The sequence below is a fragment of the Apodemus sylvaticus genome, chromosome 5 (assembly GCF_947179515.1).
Source record: "Apodemus sylvaticus chromosome 5, mApoSyl1.1, whole genome shotgun sequence".
Lineage (NCBI taxonomy): Eukaryota > Metazoa > Chordata > Mammalia > Rodentia > Muridae > Apodemus > Apodemus sylvaticus.
In genome coordinates this window covers 115,049,072-115,074,011 of record NC_067476.1, presented here as the reverse complement: position 1 = coordinate 115,074,011, position 24,940 = coordinate 115,049,072, and the positions used below count along the sequence as shown (strand labels likewise).

Genomic DNA, 24,940 nt, shown 5'->3' with positions numbered 1-24,940 from the left:
TATTTCATGAAGGGCTTCCTCCAGCTCACAAAACACACACACACACACACACAACTTTTGAAGCTCCCCATGTGACAAAGTCTCACCATTTAAGAAGAAATGTGGCTGTGGCTAGGGCTGGGCAGAGCCCCTGTGGGCTGGGGAACCCAGGTAGGTGGGACTCAGCCAACTCCACACCCCATTTCTTTACCAGACTGATTCTCTTTTGATTCCTGTTAAAATTCTATTTTATCCCACTTTGTCTTAAGAAGAGCTAACAAGGGGGCAAGGACAGAGGCAGCGCCACCCTCCAGGCTCCCAGTCACCTCCATGTGGCGGCTGTGGTGGTGCTTGGCGCACTGGCCAGTTATGCCCCCACCCCCAAGCGCTCTCCTCTCTGGGGGCCTGATGGTTCAATCCGTAAGTTCCAGAGACTGAAATGACTCCACAACTTACAAACTATATTTTTGCACTGCTTTAGATGCAAATTTCAAGCCTCCTCCTGGAGCAAAAGCTTAACCTAAGTACAACCTTAGTGCTGATACCAGCCCTGTCATCCTGAACAAGCCTTTTGGCCAGCAGCCAGGGTAATCAACGTCCCCCCACTGACAGACAAGTGCAGGGGGAGAAACTGCTGGACAGAGGGTGCTTAAGAAATGTCAGGATCGGCGGGCGGTGGTGGCGGAGCACGCCTGTAATCCCAGCACTCTGGGAGGCAGAGGCAGGCGGATTTCTGAGTTGAAGGCTAGCCTGGTCTACAAAGTGAGTTCCAGGACAGCTAGGGCTACACAGAGAAACCCTGTCTCAAAAAAACCAAATCCAAAAAAAAAAAAAAAATCAAAAAAAAAAAAATGTCAGGATCACCGGGCGGTGGTGGCGCACACCTGTAATCCCAGCACTCTGGGAGGCAGAGGCAGGCAGATTTCTGAGTTTGAGGCCAGCCTGGTCTACAGAGTGAGTTCCAGGACAGCCAGAGCTATACAGAAAAACCCTGTCTTGAAAAAAACCAAATCCAAAAAATGAAAGAAAGGAAGGAAGGAAGGAAGGAAGGAAGGAAGGAAGGAAGGAAGGAAGGAAGGAAGATAGGTCAGGTTCCCTATGCTGTTCTTGATAGGAGAGCCCAGTAGGTTTAAACTGAGTTCTTCAGGACAAAAAGATACAGTACACATACATGTGTACTGCATGCATGTGCAGTGGGTGGGGCAGGTATTGTGAGGAAGAACAAAGAAATACTTCTATTCCTTTTCAATACTAATCCCATTTGACAAGTCCATGTGTCTAAAGAAAAGGTCAAAGATGAGTTTACTGGGAGCTGGGAGCTATAGAAGCAAGCGAAGGGAACTTCCCCTCTCCCCTACATAGATTAACAGGAAAGGGGACGTAGACTTTAGCTCCAGGGGGAGGGGCACTCACAGGCAAGTGACCATCAAGACCTCAGAAAACAGAAGCTTATCTACACTGTGCATGAACAAGCTAGCAATTCTAAGGGCAAGGAATTGGCTCAGAGAGCCGAGCTAACCCACTTCATGCAGTGTGGAGTCAAGTGCTCCTGCCTATGACGTGGCTCACTGAGGAGTCTGAGAGAACGTTCCAGCACAGCACAACCCTGCTGGCAGCGAATGGACATCAGAGCACTCAAGTCCCGCTAGGCATCAGGAGAGCCAGGCGGTCAGTGTGCCCATGGAAGAGGAGCCCCAAAAGATGTTGTTTCTGACTTAGTTAAAAATGCTCCACATGCCAAGGTGCAACACACTGGGGTCTCATTTCTGAGACTCAGCAGAGCCTCCCCCACTACAGCACACCCTGCCCACCGAAAGTCTCAAATCAAGACTGAGATCTACAGAAAGAGCACTCAGCTTTCCGAGATGAAATCCATCACAGGTTCCCTTAGCAGTAACAGCACTCCAAAGGGAAGATCAGGGGTGGGGAGGCAGGGTAGAGTCAGCTTTTAAAAACCTAATTGATGGGCTGGAGAGATGGCTCAGTGGTTAAGGGCACTGACTGCTCTTCCAGAGGTCCTGAATTCAATTCCCAGCAACCACATGGTGACTCACAACCATCTGTAATGGGATCCGATGCTCTCTTCTGGTGTGTATGAAAACAGCTACAGTGAACTCATACATAATCTTAAACTATCTACAAACTATTTCAAGGGACATTTGCAAAGGCATTTGCAAAGGCCGTGGCACTGACGACCACATACCCCAGCCAGGTCCTGGGAGGCCACACTGAGGTCAGCATGTGATTGCCTGGCCCTTGATTGCCTGGCCTCTCTGCTTCCCTCCTTCCTCTTCTCACTTCCTCCCAGCCATCCAGGCAGGCTCAATAATAAACAACTCCCAGAAGTTCACCCAATTAATGCACTCTCTTCCTCTCTCCTCGGAAAACTCCACAGAAAAGAAAGAGCTGGCCCTGGCTGCGCCATTCCTCAAACCACAGCAAGTCAAGTTCATCCCAGCCTAAGCAGCTCCCTCATCAAAAGAACCTCTTCACTACAGCTGTCTGAACTCTCCCTCCATCCTCACCTCAGCAACCTCTGATACTATCACTTAAAACAAATAAACAGGCAGAGGCAGGCAGATTTCTGAGTTCGAGGCCAGCCTGGTCTACAGAGTGAGTTCCAGGACAGCCTGGGCTACACAGAGAAACCCTGTCTCAAAAAAAAACCAAATAAAAAATAAATAAATAAATAAAAATAAATAAATAAATAAACCCTGTGTAACTTAGCCGCCATGTCTTTCACCCCGCACTTCCCAGAGCGAAGTAACTCCTTCCTCAGTCCTTACAGCCACCATTATGTTAGCAAAGGCTACCTCCCACCCTGCCTTCATCGTGCCTCTCTGACTCCGTAACTCAGGCCAGTAGCAGCATCTGTCCTGACAACTGCAGCAGCACCAGCAGCCGCCTGCCTCTAGCCTGGAGTCCACTCTCCCCACTCCTGACCGCAGCAAGGAGAGAACAGCCGCTCTCATCTCTCCCTGAGGTGCTTTAAATGAGATGTCCCCACTGTCAATGTCGGGCATTGAATACTTGGTTCCAAACTGGTGATGTTTGGATGGGACGAGGAGGAAGCCTTTGCAGAGGAAGCAAATCACTAGGAGGACCGAGTTTATTAAATGGGCTCTCTCCACTCCCAGCTCACACTTCCTGCTTCTTTTCTGCAGTTCAAGCTCTCGGTGCCTGTATTCCACCACCATGGACTCTGGAACTGTAAGCCCAAATGAATTCTTTCTACCATCACGGTGTTTTCTCACAGGAAGGGATAAGTAGCTAGCATACTCCTCCAGCCTCCAAAGCAGCCCAGTGTTCAAATACTACCCCTTACAAACCCCGTGAGGGTCAGCTCCCGGCTAGGCTTCCAGCTTGTCTCTCGCAGCCATGCTTAGTGGGAGCTCATATATAAAAACTAGAGCGTTTGCAAGTCAACAACCTAATGATGTACCTTGAGGTTTTAGGAAAACAAGAACTCAATCTTAAGAGATGGTTCCTCCAGAGGACCTGGATTCCGTTCCCAGCAACCATGCCAGGTGGGTCACAACCGTCTGTATCTCCAGCACATGGAGATCCTATACCTCTGGTTCTGAGAGCACCTGCGTTCACATGTGCATACCTACACATATACTGAAAAATAAAACCTTCGTTAAAACACACAAGGTATATAAAATTCTGGTTTTCCACAATTAAATCATCTCTCTCTCCCTCTCTCTCTCTCCCTCCCTCTCTCCCTCTCTCCCTCTCTCTCTCTCTCTGGGGGAGTGTTTGGGGGGGGTTGGATTTGGTTTTTTTGGAGACAAGGTTTCTCTATATAGCCCTGGCTGTCCTGGAACTCACTCTAGACCAGGCTGGCCTCGAACTCAGAAATCTGCCTGCCTCTGCCTCCCACGTGCTGGGATTACAGGCATGCGGCACCACCGCCCAGTGTCTCTCTCTTTTTTAGGATTTATTTATTTTATACATATGAGTACACTTTAGCTGTCTTCAGACACCCCAGAAGAGTGCACTGGATCCTCATTACAGATGGTTGTGAGCCACCAAGTGGTTTCTGGGAATTGAACACAAGACCTCTGGAAGAGCAGTCAGTGCTCTTAACCACTGAGCCATCTCTCCAGCCCTTTTTTAAAGATTTACGTCTCTTTTTTAATGAAGATTTTATTTTTATGGGTGGGTGCAGGGAGACAGTATGCACCATGTGAGTGCAGTGCTCCCAGAGGCCATGAGAGGGCACTGGATCCCCCAGGAGTTGGAATTTCTATGCAGGGATGACCCACCCAACATGGGTGCTGGTAAGTGAACTCAGGTCCTCCGCAATACACCCTCTTAACACTGAGCCATAGTCTCATCTCCAAACCATTATGTTTCTTTCTATAAGAGCAGAAAACTATGTGTACAAAAGAAAAGACAAACACCCATCAATAATATACAATAGTCCAAATCTGAGTTGAAATGTTTCAAGCAGAATGTCACATCATGTTGCAACACTATGTACACCTGTCCTGCAGTCAGAACCAAGGCTACAGTGAATACAATGAAGTCACACAATGCCAGAAACACATCAGATTCATTCTGCATTTAATTTTGAAGCAATGTTTGGCCCTAGTATGTTCAGAAACTTTTTTTAAGATTTATTTATTATTATATATAAGTATACTGTAGCTGTCTTCAGATGCACCAGAAGAGGGCATCAGATCTCTCTATGGATGGTTGTGAGCCACCATGTGGATGCTGGGATTTGAACTCAGAACCTTTGGAAGAGCAGTCAGTGCTCTTAACCTCTGAGCCATCTCTCCAGCCCTAGAAACTTTTTTTTAACTGTTGGTAATTTTTTAAAGTATTTCCATTCTTTCACCAGTCCATGTATATTGGCACTCTGACTTGGCACTGTTACCACACTCACCCTCTCCTGCTCTCCCCCAGATCTCTCTTCCCTTTTCCACCTATCTCTGTGTCCTCCTTTCACTACTTGTTTTTAAACCTATCAAGGACACTTTGTGCTGCCTTTATACTCTTGGATACATAGTCTTCATTGGATGTTGGTCTAGCACCAGGGGCCACACCTTAAAGAAAACTGATTCTCCCTTTCCCAGAAGCTATCAACTACCAATAGCTTCTTAGCTTGGAGTAGAATGAACTGACCTCCCTCTCTATGCTGGACTTTTGTCTGGCCAGAGCTGTGTAGCTTTTATGCATGCTGTCTAGCTGCTGTGATGTCCAGCTGCTGTGACGTCATATGTGCAGCTGCCCTGCCGGGTCCAGAAAGCTTTCTCACAGTCGTCCTCCACCTCTGCAGCTCCCGTCCCTCTTCCCAGGATCCCCGGACCTGGCATGGGTGGAGCAGGTGAGATACAGTTACTCTGTTAGCATCCCATAATCTCTTAATCTCTGAATCTTGATCAGTTATTGGTCTCTGTGTTAATCGCATCTACAGCAAAAAAGAAAAGAAAACCAAGGAAGAAGAAAGGAGGAGGAGGAGGAGGAGGAGGAGGAGGAGGAGGAGGAGGAGGAGGAGGAGGAGGAGGAGGAAGAGGAAGATGCAGCAGCCTCTCTGAGGACTGACCAATGTACTAATCTCTGGGTATAATGATAAGCTCATTTTACCTACTGAGTACAACCAACACTGCCTACACGAGCATAAGCAACTGGCCCATGAAGAAAACACATACACACAGCAGCCGCCAGTGTCAACAGCTTCTAACGTGGGGATGAAGCTGGGCTTCTCTATCCATGCTGAAATAATTGACTGGCTTGACCTCGTACAGGGCTAGTGCAAGTCACCACAGCTACCATAGATCCACAGGTGCAACAGCAATGTCGTGTCCAGGAGAGCATTGCCCAGGCTCCTCCCCAGCCTCTGGCTCTTACACTCTCCCTCCGCCTCCCTGTCAGCAGTGCTCCCTGATGTTCTGCTTGTGGCTGAGACCTCAGACCCTAATTCTCAGCATTCTGACCAGTCAGGAGTCTCTGCACTGACTGATGCAAAAGGAACATTTTCTGACTATGACTGGAAGCAGCACTAATCATGGGCTTGGTGATTTGAATGACAAGTCCCTAATAAGTCTCAGCCAGCTAAATACTTGGTCCCCAATTTAGAGAACTCTTTGGGAAGGATTAGGAGGTATAACCTTGTTGGAAAAGGTATGTCACTGGGGGCAGGTTTCAAAAGACTCACCATTCCCAGTGTATGAACACACACACACACACACACACACACACACACACCTCTACCTCCTACTTTCTGACAAAGATGTTAGATCTTAGCTGGACCTGCCACCAAGTCTATATTCTCCACCACTGACTCACTCTAACCCTCTGAAACCATGAGCCCACATTAAATGCTTCTTTACTTTGGTCATACTTTGGACATGGTACTTTGTCACAACAACAGAAAAGTAACTAAGACAACTAATATAAACATAAATATCAAGAAGACAGTTTGACAACAGGCCCAGTTAATGAGACCACAGAACTACAGTGCGAGATGTGCGTCCCCACATCAGCTAATGCACCGCCAGGAGCAATGGGTAAGCACAAAGCCTTTAAGAGTTCTCAGTGCTTCCTCTGGGCACTGCGGAATGCACAGGCCTAGGTACATTTCCACTTGTGTCTCAGACAGGCTCAGAAACACATCCACACTAGACTACACACTGGAGGGCCCCTGGAAAAGCTAACACTTGAAAATGCTACCCTTGTAAGAAATACCTAGTTAGTCCAGGCATGATGGCCACAAACCTCAAACCTGTCAGCCTCAGCACTAAAAGGCTGAGATAGGAAGAGCCTGAATGTGAGGCCAGCCTTGACTACATGGTGAGACTGTCAAGAATAGAACAAGAAAGGAAGACAAAGCAGCCGGGGCAGGTCTGGCAGCACGTTACCTGTGGTCCCAGCTACTTGGGAGGACTCACAAGAGGATCATGTGAGCTTGGGCTTTCCAACAGAACGGGCAGCACTGAGAGAGCCAGCCTCAAAAGGACAACCTGCTTTATCCTGTTAACCTCATTAGCTCTGGACAGTAAACATTCATCTGCACACTTCAATGGCAATGAACTCCGTAGGAAGGAACTGGTTCTACTCACTGTGGTGCCCCATGTCTGACAACCTTGCCAACCAGACAATTCTAGTATGGGGGAAGAACCTGAAAATTCAAGGTTCTTGGATTTTCTCAGCTAAGCATTGACAAAGTTAGCAAACATTTCCAGCCTGATAGCATCCACAGGTGCATACTCAAGCAGGAATTTCTAGATACCGACTGTGGGGCATGACCTCAGCAACTCCTAGAGGTACTGGTTAGAAGCAGTGGCCTCTCAATCAGAACATAAAGATGACAGGAGAGTTGCACTGGCTTCCAGTAGGAATTCTAAGCCCCTTGAGACAGAATCTCTCAAAAAACCACACCAGAGAGGCACAGGAGGCACTGAGTTTGTCCTGCATGGTGACAGCCCATGCTGTCTATGTCCCTGCAAGTTCTATCCTGAGACCAGTGGACAAATGCCAAGAAAATTTCCAAGACACCTGTCAAAGCAGATGTATCTGACTATACTCAGAGTGCCAATCCCAGCAAGTCCCCACAATGAACGTCCATTCCCTGAGCACATTAAGAAGGGAACACTGAGCATAAAACAGAAACAGCCACGGCTGACCTGTGAAACAACTCCCTGCTCATCTCAGGAGAAGAGACCTGGAAGAGAGGAAAACAGTGCACGCCATGTGATCCTGGGAGAAACCAAGTCATCTTGGACTTCATCTTTTTCATCTACAAAAGAAGAAAATTCCTACTTCAAGAATAATTAGATGAAACGTGGCTATGTTTTTTCCAAGTAGCAAGTTGAGACCCACTGGGTCTTGAAATTAATTTAGTAGGTTACAAATACACACATACACACATACACACACACACACACATACACACACACACACACATACACACACACACTCTGCCAGAAAGTAGGCTGGTGGCCTCCCAGGGGAGAGGTCAGTGAACAGAAGGCATCACACAGAAGCCTCCCCGTGGAGCTTCCCCAGGGACTGGAAATGTTCTGTCCGACCTGAGGCTGCTGCAGGGATGTGCTTAACTTACGAAAAGTCACTGGGAAAGTGCAGCATGTGCACATTTCTGTTACAGTTCAACAAAGGAGTTACAGGAAGGGTAGATACGATAATGAAATCAAGGAGCAGCAAACTTTGACTTGTTCACAGAAAGAGTACTGTTTTGTGAAGCTATTATTCTCAAATCACATGTACACACAAGCTGACATATACAAAAGCAAATCCTAGAGATGGGGGCCAACAAGGGTGTAGGGACAGACAGAAGACATCCTTTTTAAGAAAAGCTTGGGTTTGTGGGTAAAGCTCAGCGAGAGAGCACTTGGGTAGCACGTGCCAGGCCCTGCGCACGATCTCCAGTACCACCACCCCTGCCCCCATGGCATGATACAGTGCACTCTGAAAGCAGGTACCTGTGGACAGGCTTACCTGGACCAAGTGTGCTTTTCTACAAGCCTTACCTCCCTGCATAATCCTCAGGAGGAAGAAAAACAACCAACAAGGGCAAATTTCTACCTGAAGATTAAGTCTCAATTGAGCTCAAAGACTTTCTGAACAGATGAAACTGAAGGGCATCAAAACAAATAGAAAATCCTGTCTTGGAGAAAAAAAACACAGATTACTAGCAACTAAAGACTACAGTCAGCCCACTGGCCTCGAGTCCTCAATGTCAGCATACAGGAGAGTATAGCAATGTCCGACTCGAGAAGGTCAGTGAACAGAAGGTCCCTCCGCTCCTCCTCCTCCTAGAGTCAACCCATACAGGGAAAACACCTTGACCAGAAACATCTAAGTCATTGTTCACACTGATACAGATCTTAAAAGGGATTTCATTTTAAATCTGTTTTGATTTTATATTTAATAAACTCAGTTAATGTGGGACATCTTGATAAATTTTCATTAGAAACAATACATTTTGTCTACTAACCTACCCAGGAAGAATAATTAATGTTCAAAATTATATTTTTTATTAACTTGGGTTTTTAATAACTATTCTGAGGTATGTCAAAAAGTTAAATATCTGAACCATTTGATTTTCTTAAATCCTAAGCATTTTTAGGTAAAACACTGGGGTTGTGTTAATTTGCATTAACACATATTCACCTGGCACTTCAGCACTAAATAAAACACTGACAAGCCAGTGTTCTTCATGCTTCCCAACACATCAGTCACTCAGCATAACAAACTAAATCAGAGGCCTGGTTCTCCCTGCCCAAGTAACTGCTAATCTTCACAGCTAATTTAGCACCAACTCAACCTCAACCTCGTGACAAGCCACAGGTGCTGGGGAACTGGGTCCAGCAATGGGAAATGAGTTCATGACTTAGTCTGCAGGAAAGTCACACCCATGAGTACAACCCCCAGGGCAGCTGAAGAAAGCTAAGACAAGAACCAACAGAAACCATGTGCTGCCAAGACAGCCAGAGATGCCACCTATGGAGTCCTGAACACTGATTTCCACAGAAACAAGGGGAAGAACGGAGATGGGCCAGAAGAGTACGAAGTTTCCCAGAAGCAGCTAGAGTTGATCTGGGTCTCAGAAGACTGGGGCTCTATGACATCACTGCACACTGGTCCAGGATGCAAGCCTCCAAGACTTCTGGGCACTGTCATTGCCTCCTCTACAAAAATGGGTGCAGAGAAAGGCAGAGTTCTCCCCGGACACTCAAGCCTTCCGTCTTTGGATGGCTCTTTCACCAAAGCCAAGAGGAAAACTGACTTAGGAGATGACGCGTTCTGCGAGACCGAAAGGGAGAGAGGTGACGAAGGCCACAGGCCCTGCAGACCCTTCCTCACTGATACTTTCCTGGGACAACACACAGAGACAAATATGAAGATATCTTCAACAAGGTTTTAGTCAAAGTGTGTGTGTGTGTGTGTGTGTGTGTGTGTGTATCTTTTAACTCAAAACCCAGTCAACATTTTAAATGAATGCAAAGGAAAATCCTCACAATAAATTTTACATAGCATCCAAGAAACCACCCATTCTGCAAAGTACATGAAAATTCAAATGTGTAGTCCCCAAAGCTACCAAATTTTGAAGCTTGCATTAGTGGCATGTTCTCTGCAGCAATATGAGATACTTTACTTAAAAAAAAAAAATAGAGGGGCTAGGAGAGGTCTCCGTGGTTAGGAGCACTTGTTGCTCTTCAAGAGGACCTGAGTGTTGGTTCCCGGCATCCAATGTGGGTGGATTACAACCCTTTATAACTCCATCTCCAAAGGATCCCCTCCTCTGGCCTCAGGCACCCTCACTCATGTGGCAGTTACTTACACACTCACACTCACACACACAGAAATACACAGAAATAAAAATAAGTAAATATTTCTAAAATACAAGTCCAATGATTAATTAAAATGTCTCCTAACATCTCTAGTTAAGTCTTGTCTTGTAATAAAGTGTCGCTCTGCCCATAGCTTGACTGTCCAGAGCCTAAAGGACAACTAAAAAGTGACTGACAGTGTCACAGGTACTGAGGGAAACTGTACCATCACTGCCATCCCACCGGGGAGCAGCAGGTGTGCGTCACTGTGCTCAAGATCTGATGGGTCGCACACCGTCACTCTATACCCAAGGCAGTGGCAGCTTTAGTCCTCTGCTCCATGACAAGCGAGGAATGTGCGTCATCCATTATAGTGGCTGCTCTTAATTACTAAGGTCTTTATTACTTGTTTATATAGATCCATCAAAACTAGCCATGTTATAAACTAAAACTGAGAAATTTCGGAAATATAAGTATACAAGTTTTATAGTTCCTCAAAAAAAAAAATTAAAGTTAGAATGACTTAGGACCCAACAATTCTGCTTCTGGCTATACCTTAAAAGCATTGCCAGCAGAGCCAGGCATGCCGGCGCATGCACTCAGCAGGCAGAGGCAGGTGGCTCTCTGAATTCAAGGCCAGCCAGAACACAGTGAGTTCTAGGGCAGCAGGAGCTACCCAGGGCCTCACACATGCCAAGCAAATACCTTTCCACAGAACTATATCCCTAGCCTTTTAAGTTTGAGACAGTCACACTAAGGTGCTCAGGCTGGCCTTGAACTCACTCTACAAACCTACTGCCTCAGTATCCAATGTAGCTGGGATTGTGGATCCGCCACCACAACTTCCGGTACTTTTTCTTTTAGTTTTTCAAGACAGGATTTCTCTGTATAGCCGTGGCTGTCCTGGAACTATCTCTGTAGACCAGGCTGGCCTCAAACTCAAAGATCTGCCTGCCTCGGCCTCCTGAGGTGTGTACCACCACACCCAGCTAGCCTTCTGTTTCTCGAACTCTTAAGAGAATGAAGACTTTCTATAAAATATACATGACTTGGGATTCATTTCCAGACTGGATAAAGTGCCCCCACAAAACAAATGGGGATGCAGATGGATAGAAAATCAGCACTTCAGAGAGTGGAACTCTAAGGAAAGCATTCAGGACTGGAGAGATGGCTTAGCATTTAAGAGCACTCACTGCTCTTACAAAGGACCAGAGTTCATTTCCCAGCATTCACTGATTGTCTCATCATTTGCCTAGAACTGCAGCTCCAGGGAATTCATCCCACACCCTCTTCTGCCCTCTGCAGCCACTGGCCCATGCACACACAAGCAAAATAAAAATCTTTAAGACGAACAAACAACAAAGAGAGCAGTTCAGCCTGGCATGGGAGTTTACACCTTTAATTCCAGCACTAGCAAGAGCAGGTGAATCTCCAGGAGCTCCAGGACAGCCAATATTGCATAGTAAGACTCTTATCTCAAAAAGGGAAAAAAATATTAAAGAAAGTTAAGTTCATTTACATTACAATAAAGACTCCCATCAAAGAGCAGAAGGAGGAATGCGCCTACAGTTCCAGCTGCTTTTGCAAGGCTGTGTAGAGGCTGCTTGAGAGTTCAGAGCGAGTCCGTACACAGCAAGAACACACCGCTCCTTTAAAGTTTCTGTTCGTTTGTTTTGTTTCTTTGAGACAGGGTCTCATTCCTGAAACTCACCATTTAGACCAGGCTTTCCTCAAACTCATAGAGATCTGCCTTCTCAGTACTGGGACTAAAAGGCATTGCTGGCTTTTACCACACCTAAGACCATATCTCTTACCAAAATATAAAAATAACAAATATTCAAATATACCCAATAATTTTATTTATTTTTCTTCATAAGTCTGACTAGCTCAATATTCAAACAGAGCTGAGGAATCATGACTCTTCTTTAAGTCTGCTAATGTACTGAGTGGTTTTCTCTTCTTCCCTGTGTCTACCTCCCTCCCCTCCCCTCCCCTCCGCCTCACGGGGAAGAAGCCTCTGAGGCCCTTATTTACAGAAGCGGCCAGGCCATGGATCCAGTGGTGTTTTTCAGTGTATTCTTTTGTCCTTTCAATTTCCTGTCAATTAGACTTTACAACTGAAAGTTCTGATAACTTACAAGTGGGACTGTTCTAGAAGACTCCTCCATCAGAAGCTTCGGAATGTATCTGGTATCTCTATGATAGCTATCTCATCCCATTAATTCAACGGGCTGAAACAGCTCCATTATTGTTTTTGTAGTAATGGAGACTGAATCTAGGGCCTGACCACTGATCTACATTGCCCAGTCCCTAATACTCTATGACTCCTTTACCACCTTTTAAGAGAAACTTTCCCCCATCAACTAGCTGGTCACTCTAAAGGTAAGCATGGTGGCTACTAGTTTTATGTCAACCTGACAGACACAAGCTAGGATCATTTTTGGCCTCTATCAGAATGGCCAGTGGCAAGCCTGTGGTGCATTTTCTTGGTTGATGACTGAAGTGGAAGAGACCAACTATAAACAGTGCCACCCCTGGACTAGTATTCCCCAGTGCTGTAAGAAGCGAGCCAGAAGGAAGGACTCTTTCATGGCCTCTGCTTCCGTTCCTGTCTTCAGGTTCCTGCTTCCAGGTTCCTGCTCGGTGCTTACCTCAGTGATGAAATATGACCACAGAGTTGTATGCTGAAATAAACCCTCTCCTCTACAAGCTGCTTCTTCTGTTGTGCTGTTTGATGACAGTGATAGAAACCTAACTAAGACCCCCAGGAGTAGCTGCTATGGCTACTGCTGTTTTTTTGGGTTTTTTTAGTACGGGACAAGGATTCTCTGGGGTAGACTTGGCTGTCCTAGCTCTTGCTATGTAGAACAGGGGACCTAAAATTCAGAGATCTGCCTGCCTCTGCCTCCTGGGTGCTGAGTTAGTATCATGTCTGGCTTAACAATATTAATATTTTTAAGACTTAATTCTGGGGCCTGGAGTGATTGCTCAGTGGTTAAGGGCACTGACTGCTCTTCCAACCTTAGTTCAATTCCCAGCAACCACATGGTGGCTCACAACCATCTGTGATGGAATCTGACACCCTCTTCTGGTATGTCTTATGACAGCAGCAGTGTACTTACATAAAACAAATAAATCTTTGGGGGAAAAAAAGATTTAATTCTATGTAAAACTAAGAGCATACTATTCAGATGCAAATGTGCTTTTTGTGTAAAATGAACAAAAATTCTATGTCTAACAACTCCCGGGGCATGTGGGTAAAGATGTTTGCTTTCAAGCCTGAAAACCTGAATTTGATCCCTGGAACCCACGTGACGGAAAGGAAGAAGTAATTTCAGAAAGTAATCCGATCACCACATATGTACCACAGTGCACTCAACCCCATACATAGATAAATGTAAAAAACTACAATCTGAGTTGGGCAATGGTGGTGCATGCTTTTAATCCCAGCACTCAGGATGCAGAAACAGGCAAATCTCTGTGATTCAAGGCCAGCCTGGTCTACAGAGCGAGTTCCAGGACAGCCAGGGTTACACAGAAAAACCCTGTCTCAAAAGACAAAAAAATAAAATAAAATGAAATGTGCATATGCATGCGTGAATGGATGTGTTAATGTGGATGCTTGTGTGTGTGTGTGTGTGTGTGTGTGTGTGTGTGTGTGTGTGTCTATGTAAAGGGCATAGGTCAACTCAGGAGTCAAGTCACTGGGTTTCTGAGAGACCTGTCACTAGCCCAGAGCTCACTAAGTAAGGCTCATCTGTCTCCGCTGTCACCGCCAAGCTGTGCCACTGCGTCTGGTGTTTTTGGCTGGGTTCTCAGTATCAAACTCAGTTCCTCGTGCTCATGTAGAAGCAAATTGATAGCTATGAAGGATGTGCCCATTCCTAAAACAAACTTACGATTTTAATTAAATGTTTGATTTGTTTAGCAACTTTATTTGCCTATATACCCAAAGTTAGATAAAAAAAAAAAATTCTCTGGGTAAACAGGGTAGCCTGCTCTAAAGTATGCTTCATACAGAGAAGGAAAGACAAGGCCTCAAAGCAATCAACCCAACATCCTTCCCTCAGGCTGCTCAGAGGGAAATAACAAAGCAAATCAGTAAAGGGCTACAGCATAAAGCAGGCAGGCCAACCCCCAAGTCTGCACTGCCCACTGCCAGGCTATAATACAGTAGCTCTTGAAAAAAACCAGCAAACACACTGTGGAAACTACCAATTTCCTGTAGAAGGAAATGCACTCCTTGTATCAAAGGCTTAAACAAAGGCCATCCTTTTCTGGCTCAGCAGTTCTAAACAAAAGAATCTTCCAAGGAGATCATACATGAATGCAAGAGTTTAGTGTTTTGTTGGGTTTTTTTTTTTTTAAACTAGAGCTATCTTATACAGCACTAGTTATAATAGCCAGATATTTAAAATAAAACAATTTTAATTCTTAATGAATTTAATAGACTAAGGCTCAGCACAAAACACAATGGCCTATAGCTTTTAAAATTATGGGGTGGGAAGAGGGGGCTGGAGAGCTAGCTCAGCAGTTAAGAGCACCAACTGCTCTTCCAGAGGTCCTGAGTTCAAATCCCAGCAACCACATGGTGGCTCACAACCATCTGTGATGGTATCTGATGTCCTCCTCTGGTGTGTCTGAAGACAGCGACAGTGTACTCACATATATATATATAAATGGCACCAGCCACCAAGCCTAGTGGTCCAACCTAGTCTCCATAACCCACAAAGAGAAAGGAAAAACACATGCCCCACAAGCTGTCCTCTGACTGTCACGTGCACACAAATCAATAAATACAATAAAAAAAATTTTAAAAGATGCAGGGAGCTGAAGAAATGCTCTTTCAGAGGACCCAGGTCCAACTCCCAGCATCCTCATGGAAGCTCACAACCTCCTGTAACTCTAGATCTGGAAACCTGATACCCATTTTGGACTTCTGCAGGTATCAGTCACACATGTGGTATACAAACACACATGCAGACAAAATACTCACATGCAAAAAAGACAAAAAATAAAATTAACCAAATCTTTAAAAAAAAAATACTGAGTTTAGAGTCTCAATGTTCAAATGGCATTTCTAGAAAAATGGGAAAACCACAGGTGAAAGAGTAGCTAATGCAGGAATTGTAAAACATCTAAAATGAAACAAAAAAAATATATATATAGTAACAATGGTACCTAAACAACAGATTTAATACCATTTCTACCTTTCTTTTTGGTGCTTCTACAAGAATTTTGTCTGTACCTGTTTCTTCATACTCAAGAATAAGTTAGAAACACTGTTTACAAGGAACCCGAGGGGCACTGCTCCCATGAACACAAAGGGCAAAGTGTGAGATTACTCATGGCTGCTACTTCAGTCACACGGCTATCTGCACAGGAGCTGAACCACAGTTGTGCCTCGCGTGAGTTCACACACAGACTGCATTCTCATATGTACACACTCACTGGTTTCCAGTGAGGAAGTGAGATCTCCATAGCTCCAAGTGGAAGAGGATGACAAGGAAGGATGCTCTAGAGCAAGGGCCACGATGAGTGTCAGAGGCTGGAGCAGGAGGCTGGCTCCACGGAGACGGAGACAGAAAGGAGTCCTCTCCTATGGCTTTGTACTGTAATTCATAATGCAGCTTCACAAGTGCCAGAAGATGCAAAAGGCAGAGATGGGCTAGAAAAGCAGGAGCCCATCGTGAGGTGAGAGGAGGCTCAACGTGAGGAGTTTCCAACAGTGAAAGCACTGAGTCCTGAGCTACGGGAAATATCCAGGCAGCAGATAAAGAATCCAGGTACCACTAGGCTAGAACCTGAGTCCTGGACTGAGCAGAGGAGCAGAGGAATTACAAGACTAACAGATTTCTTTTTAATAATTTAGATTCATTTACTTAGTGTGTGTGTGTGTGTGTGTGTGTGTGTGTGTGTGTGTTTGTGCGCATGGGCGCACATGCCATGGCACATGTATGGAATGGTACATGTATGGAAGTCATACGTGCAATAGTTGGTTGTCTTTTTGTAGAATACAGGGATTGATCTCAGGTGTCAAACTCGGCAGCAAGCTTATTCATTGGGGCCCAAGGCTAGCAGACTTCAAGCCTAAGTAACTACAGGATCCATGGTTCTAGCTGAGGAGGAAAACAAACTGTAGGGACAGGGTCAGCACAGAGAACATGACAAAACTCAGGCATGAGACAAGCCAAGCTTGCACTCATCAAAGGACAGAGGAATGCGTTCAGACTGCTGAACCACAGGATTGGCCAGGAAACAGATGGAGGACACAGCAGTAAGAGTCAGTAAAAGGGGACGGGGCTCGTGACAGCCATCTATCAATATCAGAGACTCGGGAGAGTGTAGCTGGTAAACCCTAGGTCCCAAGCATTTGTTTGTTTTTCAAAACAAGGTTTCTCTCCACAACCCTGGCTGTGCTGGAAGACCAGGACTGTCCTCTGTAGACCAGGCTGGACTCTAAGTCACAGAGATTCACCTGCCTCTGCCTCCCAAGTGCTGGGGTTAAAGGTGTGTGCCACCAACAGTTTCAAACTCTCAGCCAAGTCTTCAGGCAAGTCCAAGATGGCTCTATGGGGTCCTTATTGCAAAGAGGGGTCCACAGCACCAAATCAAAAGGACATCTGATCTGGCCAAGACAGGTCAAGCGTTCCCACAGACCCCAGCACCCAGGAGCTCCAGTATCTGGGAGGTAGGAGGAAGGAGCCTCGCACTGCACCCTTCCCTCCAAATCCTGACCCAGCAAGCACTGCCACTTATAAGAACACGATAAAATTTAACTTTTCAAGGTCAGGCAGCCACATGGGCCCATTGCCATCCCTACTGTTGGATAAACATGAGGTCAAAGATCAATGACAGTCCCAGGGAAGGTGGCTAAAGGGGCGGTGGGGTGGGGTGCCTCACTACTCCCCCAGTCAAGCAGCTACTACACAACAGGCCTTGGAAAGCTGAAACCCTGCTTAATGGCAGGAGCAAATCAGCATTCATTCAACAAGTCTCTGGCAGGCTTACCAGTCAAGAAGAGCCCAAGCCTCTTCCAAACTGGAGGAGTGAGCGACTGCACTTTTGTAACCCCACAGCCTCTTGTGCCAATCAAGGACTAGAAACTGTTAGAGCACAAGTGCAGATAAACAAGCTATAGGAAGGAGTCCAATCAGCCTATACAACCTCAGAGGGACAAACAATTGTGAAAACTTGAAATATTGGACAGATGCTTTCAAACAATCTAAAGAATGATTATTTGTACTGTGAACTGTATCACAAGATTCACTTTTGTTGAGTTTCTCAGCCAGGGTCAGTGACACAAGCCTATAATCTTAGCACTCAGCAAGCAAAAGCAGAATGATCAAGAGTTCAGGGCTAGCTTAAATCACATGTCTCCAAAAACCAGGGGCTTGGCCTGAGAGATGGTGACCTGAATTCAAACCCAAGAACACAACCTCCACACACTCACTGTAGTATGTTCACTTACACACACACACACACACTCACTCACACTCACTCACGCTCACCCACTAATTTTTAGACTTGACTTTTAAGGATTAGGGGTGTAAAATGCTTGAAGTAGAAACCATGATAGCCTGGCTTTGACCTCCTACCCCACCAAAATACAAAAACAACTTAAAAAAAAAAAAAGCCAGCTCACTGGGAATGAAAATGTTATAGAAGCTGGACACAGGCAGTGGTAGGTGACCTGCCAAGCATGGACAAGGCCCCGGGTTCCACGCCCAGTGTGTGAGCCTGAGCTCACAATCCTGAGTAAATTATAGCTATGACCCCACACATACTGACACCAGCCTCACCCGGGGCAGGATGTACACTAGAGCCACAGGCAATGCACACAGCAGACTGAGACAGAGAATGCTCGGGAAGATGCCGATCTGATGACGAGGATGCTGGGACAGACAGTTCTGATGCTTAGTCATGCCTGGCCAGCACTTCCCCGAGTAGCCTCACACACACTGCCCTGAGTGAAGCTGTGTGGCTGCCAAGGCCAAAAAGGGAGAGCCATTCACAGGTGGCCCAGCGGTTACTCTCAGGGGTGGACTTCAAAATGATAAATCAGAGAACCAATGACAGAGAATTGTCTAATCTACTTTCTCTTTAAAAAAAATAAAAAAAATTTCCCACAATCACCATACACACTATGAGACCTCACTTGTATTTTACATTTTACACTTAAAAGATTTTTTTTGCAGCTTTTTATTTATAATTACATAAGAAAACTGAGCCTCAAGTGGTGGCACATGCCCTTAATCCCAGCCCTTGAGATACAGAGACAGAGACAGAGACCGGCATCTCTGGGAGTTCAAGGTCATATTGCTCTACACAGAGTTCCAGGATAGCCAGGAATATACAGTGAGACTCTTGTCATTAAAAAATAATAATAATAATCAAGAAATAAGGATAGATGGGCTGGAGAGATGGCTCAGCGGTTAAGAGCCCCGACTGCTCTTCGAGAGGTCCTGAGTTCAAATCCCAGCAACCACATGGTGGCTCACAACCATCCGCAATGAGATCGGATGCCCTCTTCTGGGGTGTCTGAAGACAGCTACAGTGTACTTACATATAATAAATAAATACATCTTTAAAAAAAAAAAGGATAGATAAAATTTAGATTTTTTTAAACTATAACACATCAACATAAGAACTTATAAAGTCTTTAAATTAATACATTAATCCTATATCCTTAAAGGCATTATGCAACAGGAGAGAAAAAACTTAAATGGCTCACACTGCCAATCCCTACACCTAACTAACTATGTATGTTACCTTAGACAAGAAACTTAACATGGGGGCTGGAGAGATGGCTCAGTGGTTAAGAGCACTGACTGCTCTTCCAGAGGTCCTGAGTTCAATTCACAGCAACCACATGGTGGCTCACAACCGTCTGTAATGGGATCTGATGCCCTCTTCTGGTGTGTCTGAAGACAGCGACAGTGTACTTACATAAAACAAATAAATCTTTTAAAAAAAAAAAAAGAAACTTAACATGGCAGAGGGTGGCACCTCTTACATGAAGCAACAACCTGTAAGACCCCTTGTAGTGCTCGAGTCAAAGACAGCAAGTTAACATTTTTAAAGGGTATTAAGTCATAAAGAAATATACTGCCGGGCGGTGGTGGCACACGCCTGTAATCTATCCCAGGACTCTGGGAGGCAGAGGCAGTCTAATTTCTGAGTTTGAGGCCAGCCTGGTCTACAGAGTGAGTTCCAAGACAGCCAGGGCTATACAGAGAAACCCTGTCTCAAAAAACAAAACAAAAAAAAAAAAAAAAAAAAAAAAAAAAAAAACCAAATCCAAAAAACAACAAACAAAAAACAAAAAAAAAAAAGAAAGAAATATACTAATGCATAAAAATGCAAAGTATTTTGAATAAAATTAGCTTTATAGGGAAAAATGGATTTCAAGCCGTCACATATGGGGAAGTAACTGAGTCTTTAAAATAAAATATTGTTTTTCCAACATACACCATCAGCATGGCTCAATGGGTAAGGGGTGTACCAGCGAGTGCAGACTCCAGACTCCTACAGGCAGAAAAAGCACCACTCTGCAAGCCACCTTCTGACCTCCGCACGTGCGGTGCACACCTCGGGGAGCAAATACTGAATAAATATTTAAAAAATTTTAAGAAACCTAAAATGCTAGGGTATATGACAAACCTACCTTTTCCCACCTTTCACTACATAAGCCATGGTTAAGGTTTTCTGCTTTTTCAATTCCCAAGTCACTCCTTATCTGAAAACTTTTTAAAACAGAAGTAATACATGGGGCAGGAGGGACTCTTCAGTGGCTAACAGCCCTTTCAAGGGACCTGGGTTCAGTTCCTAGCACCCATATAGCTGCTCACAGCCATCAATAACTCTAGTTCCAGAGGATCCAATGCTCTCTTCTGGTTCCATGGGCACTGGGCACACATGTACCACATACATACATACATACATAATACATACATACACACAACCTTTTTTCTCTCTTAACTAGTGTTAGGGAGTTAAAGAGGTGGAAGGGAAGGGGTGGAGAAGGGTGGAAGAAAGAAGAGCCCCACAAAGTAATAAACATCAGCTACACTAACACATACAAAAAAGGTAATTTAAATTGTATTAAAATCTATTTTAGCCGGGCGGTGGTGGCGCACACCTGTAATCCCAGCACTCTGGGAGGCAGAGGCAGGCGGATTTCTGAGTTCGAGGCCAGCCTGGTCTACAGACTGAGTTCCAGGACAGCCAGGGCTATACAGAGAAACCCTGTCTCCAAAAAACCAAATCCCCCCCCCCCCAAAAAAATCTATTTTAACCAGCAGTAGCAACTGTGGCTAACATGCTCTTCCGACAGCCATGCTCTGTCTTAGTGCATGTCAACCCTGGACACACACTAATCCACTCAAATGACCTACGAAGCACATTCGATTTTCCCACTTATGATTTAGGGCTTGACAACTGACTTAGACCAGTGGTAACGTGGCAGAGCCTAGTTACGTGGCAGAGTCTCATGGACACTCTGATTTATCTGCAATTAAAACGTGAATTCTTTCTAGCCATGTTGACATTATAGCAACTCTGAGACCAGCCTAGAGCACACAACAAGACCCTGTTAAGAAATAACAAACAGGCTGGGCGGTGGTGGCGCACGCCTGTAATCCCAGCACTCTGGGAGGCAGAGGCAGACGGATCTCTGAGTTCGAGGCCAGCCTGGTCTACAGAGTAAGTTCCAGGACAGCCAGGGCTACACAGAGAGACACTCTCTTGAAAAATACAAAATCCAAAAAAAAAAAAAAAAGGAAAGAAAGAAAGAAAGAACAAACAGGGCTAAAGCGATGGCTCAGCGGTTAAGAGCACTGACTGCTCTTCCAGAAGTCCTGAGTTCAATTCCCAGCAACCACATGGTGGCTCACAACCATCTGTAATGGGATGACGCCCTCTTCTGGTCTGAAGACAGCGACAGTGTGCTCATATATATAAATAAATAAATCTTAAAAAAAAAAAAGAAGAAGAAGAACAAGAACAAACAACTTGCTGCCTATCTAAACTAATCTCATCCATCTAGAACAGAACCCCTTAAACAACGGATGCCATATTTTCATCAACATCTAAGTAATGCAGAAAACCCAGGACCGTCCACTCAAGTCCCTAACAAAACGCCAATCCAATTGTTTTGAGTGCTTTGGTCCAGGTCTCATCCTTTAGCTTCCTAAACTGTGCTGGGAAACACGGCCAGGCAGCAGAGACCTGTCCTAAAGCTTCACTTCCAAAGGTCTCCATCTGTCAACTGCTTTGGGACTTTAGATCCCAGAGAACATTTCCTTTATTAGCAGCCAGCCTTGAGAATTCCATTCTAGATGCTAAATATAAATTAATACCTCCTGACCTTTTATAAACACATTCTTCAGATTATTTTGATAGTGGTGTTTGTCTATTAACAAGACAGATCTGCAAATACATTTTTAGCAACTATAACATTTTGAGGAATCTTTTAAAATTGTTCTTTAAAGAATTGACTTGAAAATTGTTCTTTGGATTCTTGTACTGTGAAGTAACAGAGTTCAAATTTCACAATTCGTTTATCTGAAAGACTTCGTTATATCTAAACCCCTGGATTGCAGCACAACAATATTAGCAAAATCAGAATTATGGCAGTAGGTCTTTCTCCGGATTATTAAACAATAAATAAGAATTGGGCAGTGAGGAGGTCCCACGGCAGGGGATGCTTGCTGCTCGTGCAGATAACCCGAGTTCAGGCACATCAGGCAGCTCACAAGCACCCAAGAGTAGCTCCGGCGGATCCAATACCCTCTTCTGGCCTCATGGCGCGCATACACACATGCACATGCACATACAAATGAAACCAAATCTTTTTCTAAAGAATTAAAATTTTAAAATACTTACTACATATATCCATCAAAAGGAAATAAGGCATTTCACTGTTCCCTAAGTGCATTTTTACTTAATTTTTTTAAGTTTTAAATCACTTTTTATTTTTCAGTTATTAAAATATATTTTATTTTTTTAACATTTATTTTTATGCTATTAAAAATCCCATGCATGACAATTCAGTAATAATAAGCAATCATTACCCTGCATGGGCTGACTGCCTACAACAATCTTTTAAGCAGAATGCCTAACTGTTATGTTTTTAGGGAGCACACCCCTAGCAAACACTACCAACCACAAGTTTCTTTCACTGCACACGTGATTCAAATGCACTTGTAATTACTAAGGCTGGACAGCTCCTCTACCTAAAATACGGAAGTGAGTGTTAAGAGTCAACTGACACTTTACATTTGGGGAATGGAGCCAAAGAGCTGGGCGGGAACAGTAAAAGCTGCCTTACCCCTACTAATATCACAATTGTTTTGTCTTGTCTGATTATTATAGCTAACTTTTTAAGTAAATACCTGTGTATGTGTGCATGTGCGTGTGCTTATGAGTATGTGTGTGTGTGTGTGTGTGCATGTGTGTAGCTGTAGCTATATTCCAATAGCTATCAGACTTTGGTTGGTTGGTTGGTTTTGTTTTCAAGACTGGGTTGCCGGGCAATGGTGGTGCATGCCTTTAATCCCAGGAAAGGGAGGCAGAGGCAGGTGGATTTCTGAGTTCAAGGCCAGCCTGGTCTACAGAGTGTGTTCCAGAACAGCCAGGACTCCATAGAAAAACCCAGCCTTTATTTTTATTATTTATTTGTTTGTTTTGGGTTTTTCGAGACAGGGTTTCTCTATGTAGCCCTGGCTGTCAAGGAACTTGCTCTGTAGACCAGGCTAGAGTCAGAGGATTCAGAGATCCACCTGCCACTGCCTCAGCTGGGACCACAGGCATGCTCCACTATATCCAGCTAGATCTTCTTTCTTCTCCCACTTCTCACACCTTGAAGTCACCCTTAATCAGACAGGGTGGCATTCAAACTCACCAAGGGGTATCCAGAATACAGTTTTCTTCAGGGCCAATCCACTATACTCAGGAAAGATTAGAGATCTATAAGAATTGTCTTTGCAAGGTACTCCTACATCTGGACCTCAGCCCTAAGCTTTTTCCAAAGAAATACAGAGTTCTCCTCTGATGACCCCACTGTCTACAAAGTTGTCTAAACCCTTTATCTTTCATCTGAAATATTCTTCCTAGTAAAATTACTGTTGACATACTGTCCCTAAGGCTGATGCTTGTTTCCTTCCTGATGTTCTAACCAATTTAAACACAGTAAAAAGGTAAAGCTGGCTGGGGTCTGTGCCTTTAACTACACAGCACAGGGCAGCCAGAGGTGTGAGACCCAAGCCAGCTAGCAGGACTTCATAGTGAGATTCTATGTAAAACCAAATAAAAATTCAGACGACAAACGTGGGTGCTTGGGCTTGATGATGTTTCTTTAAACTGCATTGGGGAAGGGGGGAGGGTGCCTTTAGTCCCAGCACTCAGAAGGATCTCTGGGATGGAGGCCAGCCTGATCTACAGATCAAGTTCCAGGACAGCCAGAGCTACACAGAGAAACCCAGTCTCGAACAAGCAAACAAAGATACTAAACTCTGTCAACTATTAATCAGGGGAAACGCGGCATATCCTCCTTTTTTGAAGACAGGCTAAAAACAGACCTTCAGCGGAACCCTTATTTCGGTACCAGCTTGTAGGCCTACGAAGGCTTCTGCAGGTCACTAGCTGGCAATCCCTGAGTTAATCAGTCTCCATCATTCTGGTCTAGGCTACCTCAGTCGGTTCTACACATCACTCACTGATCCTGACCACAAACACCGTCATTCAACGTCCACAGTAAAACAACCACTCTCCACCTTTCTCAACTTCACACAAACCTCACACTTTCAACCAAAGGAGCGCCCCCACATTGGCTGTGTCCCTGCCAAAATGGCCTCCTCCTTACCTTCCTCCTTTACCCCATCAATGCTCACCCTTGGCGCAGTAAACAAACCCACCATTGGGAGCACACACCTGCTCTCTAACCGGCCCGCTCACCGCGTGAATCAAGACGCCTCTCTGGTAGAACCAACAGATTTAATGTTTTAATCAAGCGCAAAAGAAGGGTTTAACCTCTCAGGGAACAAATGCTATGTGGCCTGAATCTCCCCACTCCCCAATTAACAGCAATATTTGTAAAGCAAGCTGTGAGCCTACATCGCTCTCTTGGGGCCCCAAGCAAGGTCTGTGAGGTGTCCAGTCTCCACATCAGGAAGGCCTAGGGAAGGCGAGGACCCCCCCAGAGCTCACGCGCTACTCCCCGCGCCCGCAGGCGGCTGTCCCCACAAGCAAAGGACACCCGCCGACCCTCTGCGCAACCCAGGCCTGGTACCCAGGGCCGCGACTAAGGTCAGAGGGTGAGGCTACCGGCGCGCCCCTCCGCACTCAATGATGCCTCTACCTTGTCCTCCGGAGGTGCGTCCTCGCGGACAGCTCTCTGCCGTAGCTCGGTCATTCTGGAGACCCCGGCGCGACGTCACCCAGAGTGAGCAGCGCAGTGGCCGCGGAGGTCGGCTCAGCGCGCACGGCCCGGGCACCTCGCAGCCCCACCGTGCTTCGCACAGCCCCTGCAGCGGCGCCGCAAGCCCGGAGCCCGACCCCGCCCAGCACCGCTGCCGCCGCCCTTGCCGGGAGAGCGGAGCCGCTGTTTCCCCAGCGGCCGCTCGCTCCTCCTCCCGGGAAACTGCGAGCCAGCGCGCACG

At 45.4% G+C, this 24,940-nt stretch overlaps 1 protein-coding gene across 1 annotated transcript in view; it reads right to left on the bottom strand.

The window, feature by feature from the left end:
- Positions 1-24,940, bottom strand: part of Cds2 (CDP-diacylglycerol synthase 2) — a 49,661-nt gene extending 24,721 nt beyond the window's left edge. Inside the window, exon 1 of the mRNA XM_052183699.1 lies at positions 24,640-24,940. Coding sequence (XP_052039659.1) covers positions 24,640-24,693 — 54 coding nt within the window. The 5' untranslated portion in view covers positions 24,694-24,940. The remainder of the gene's footprint in view (positions 1-24,639) is intronic.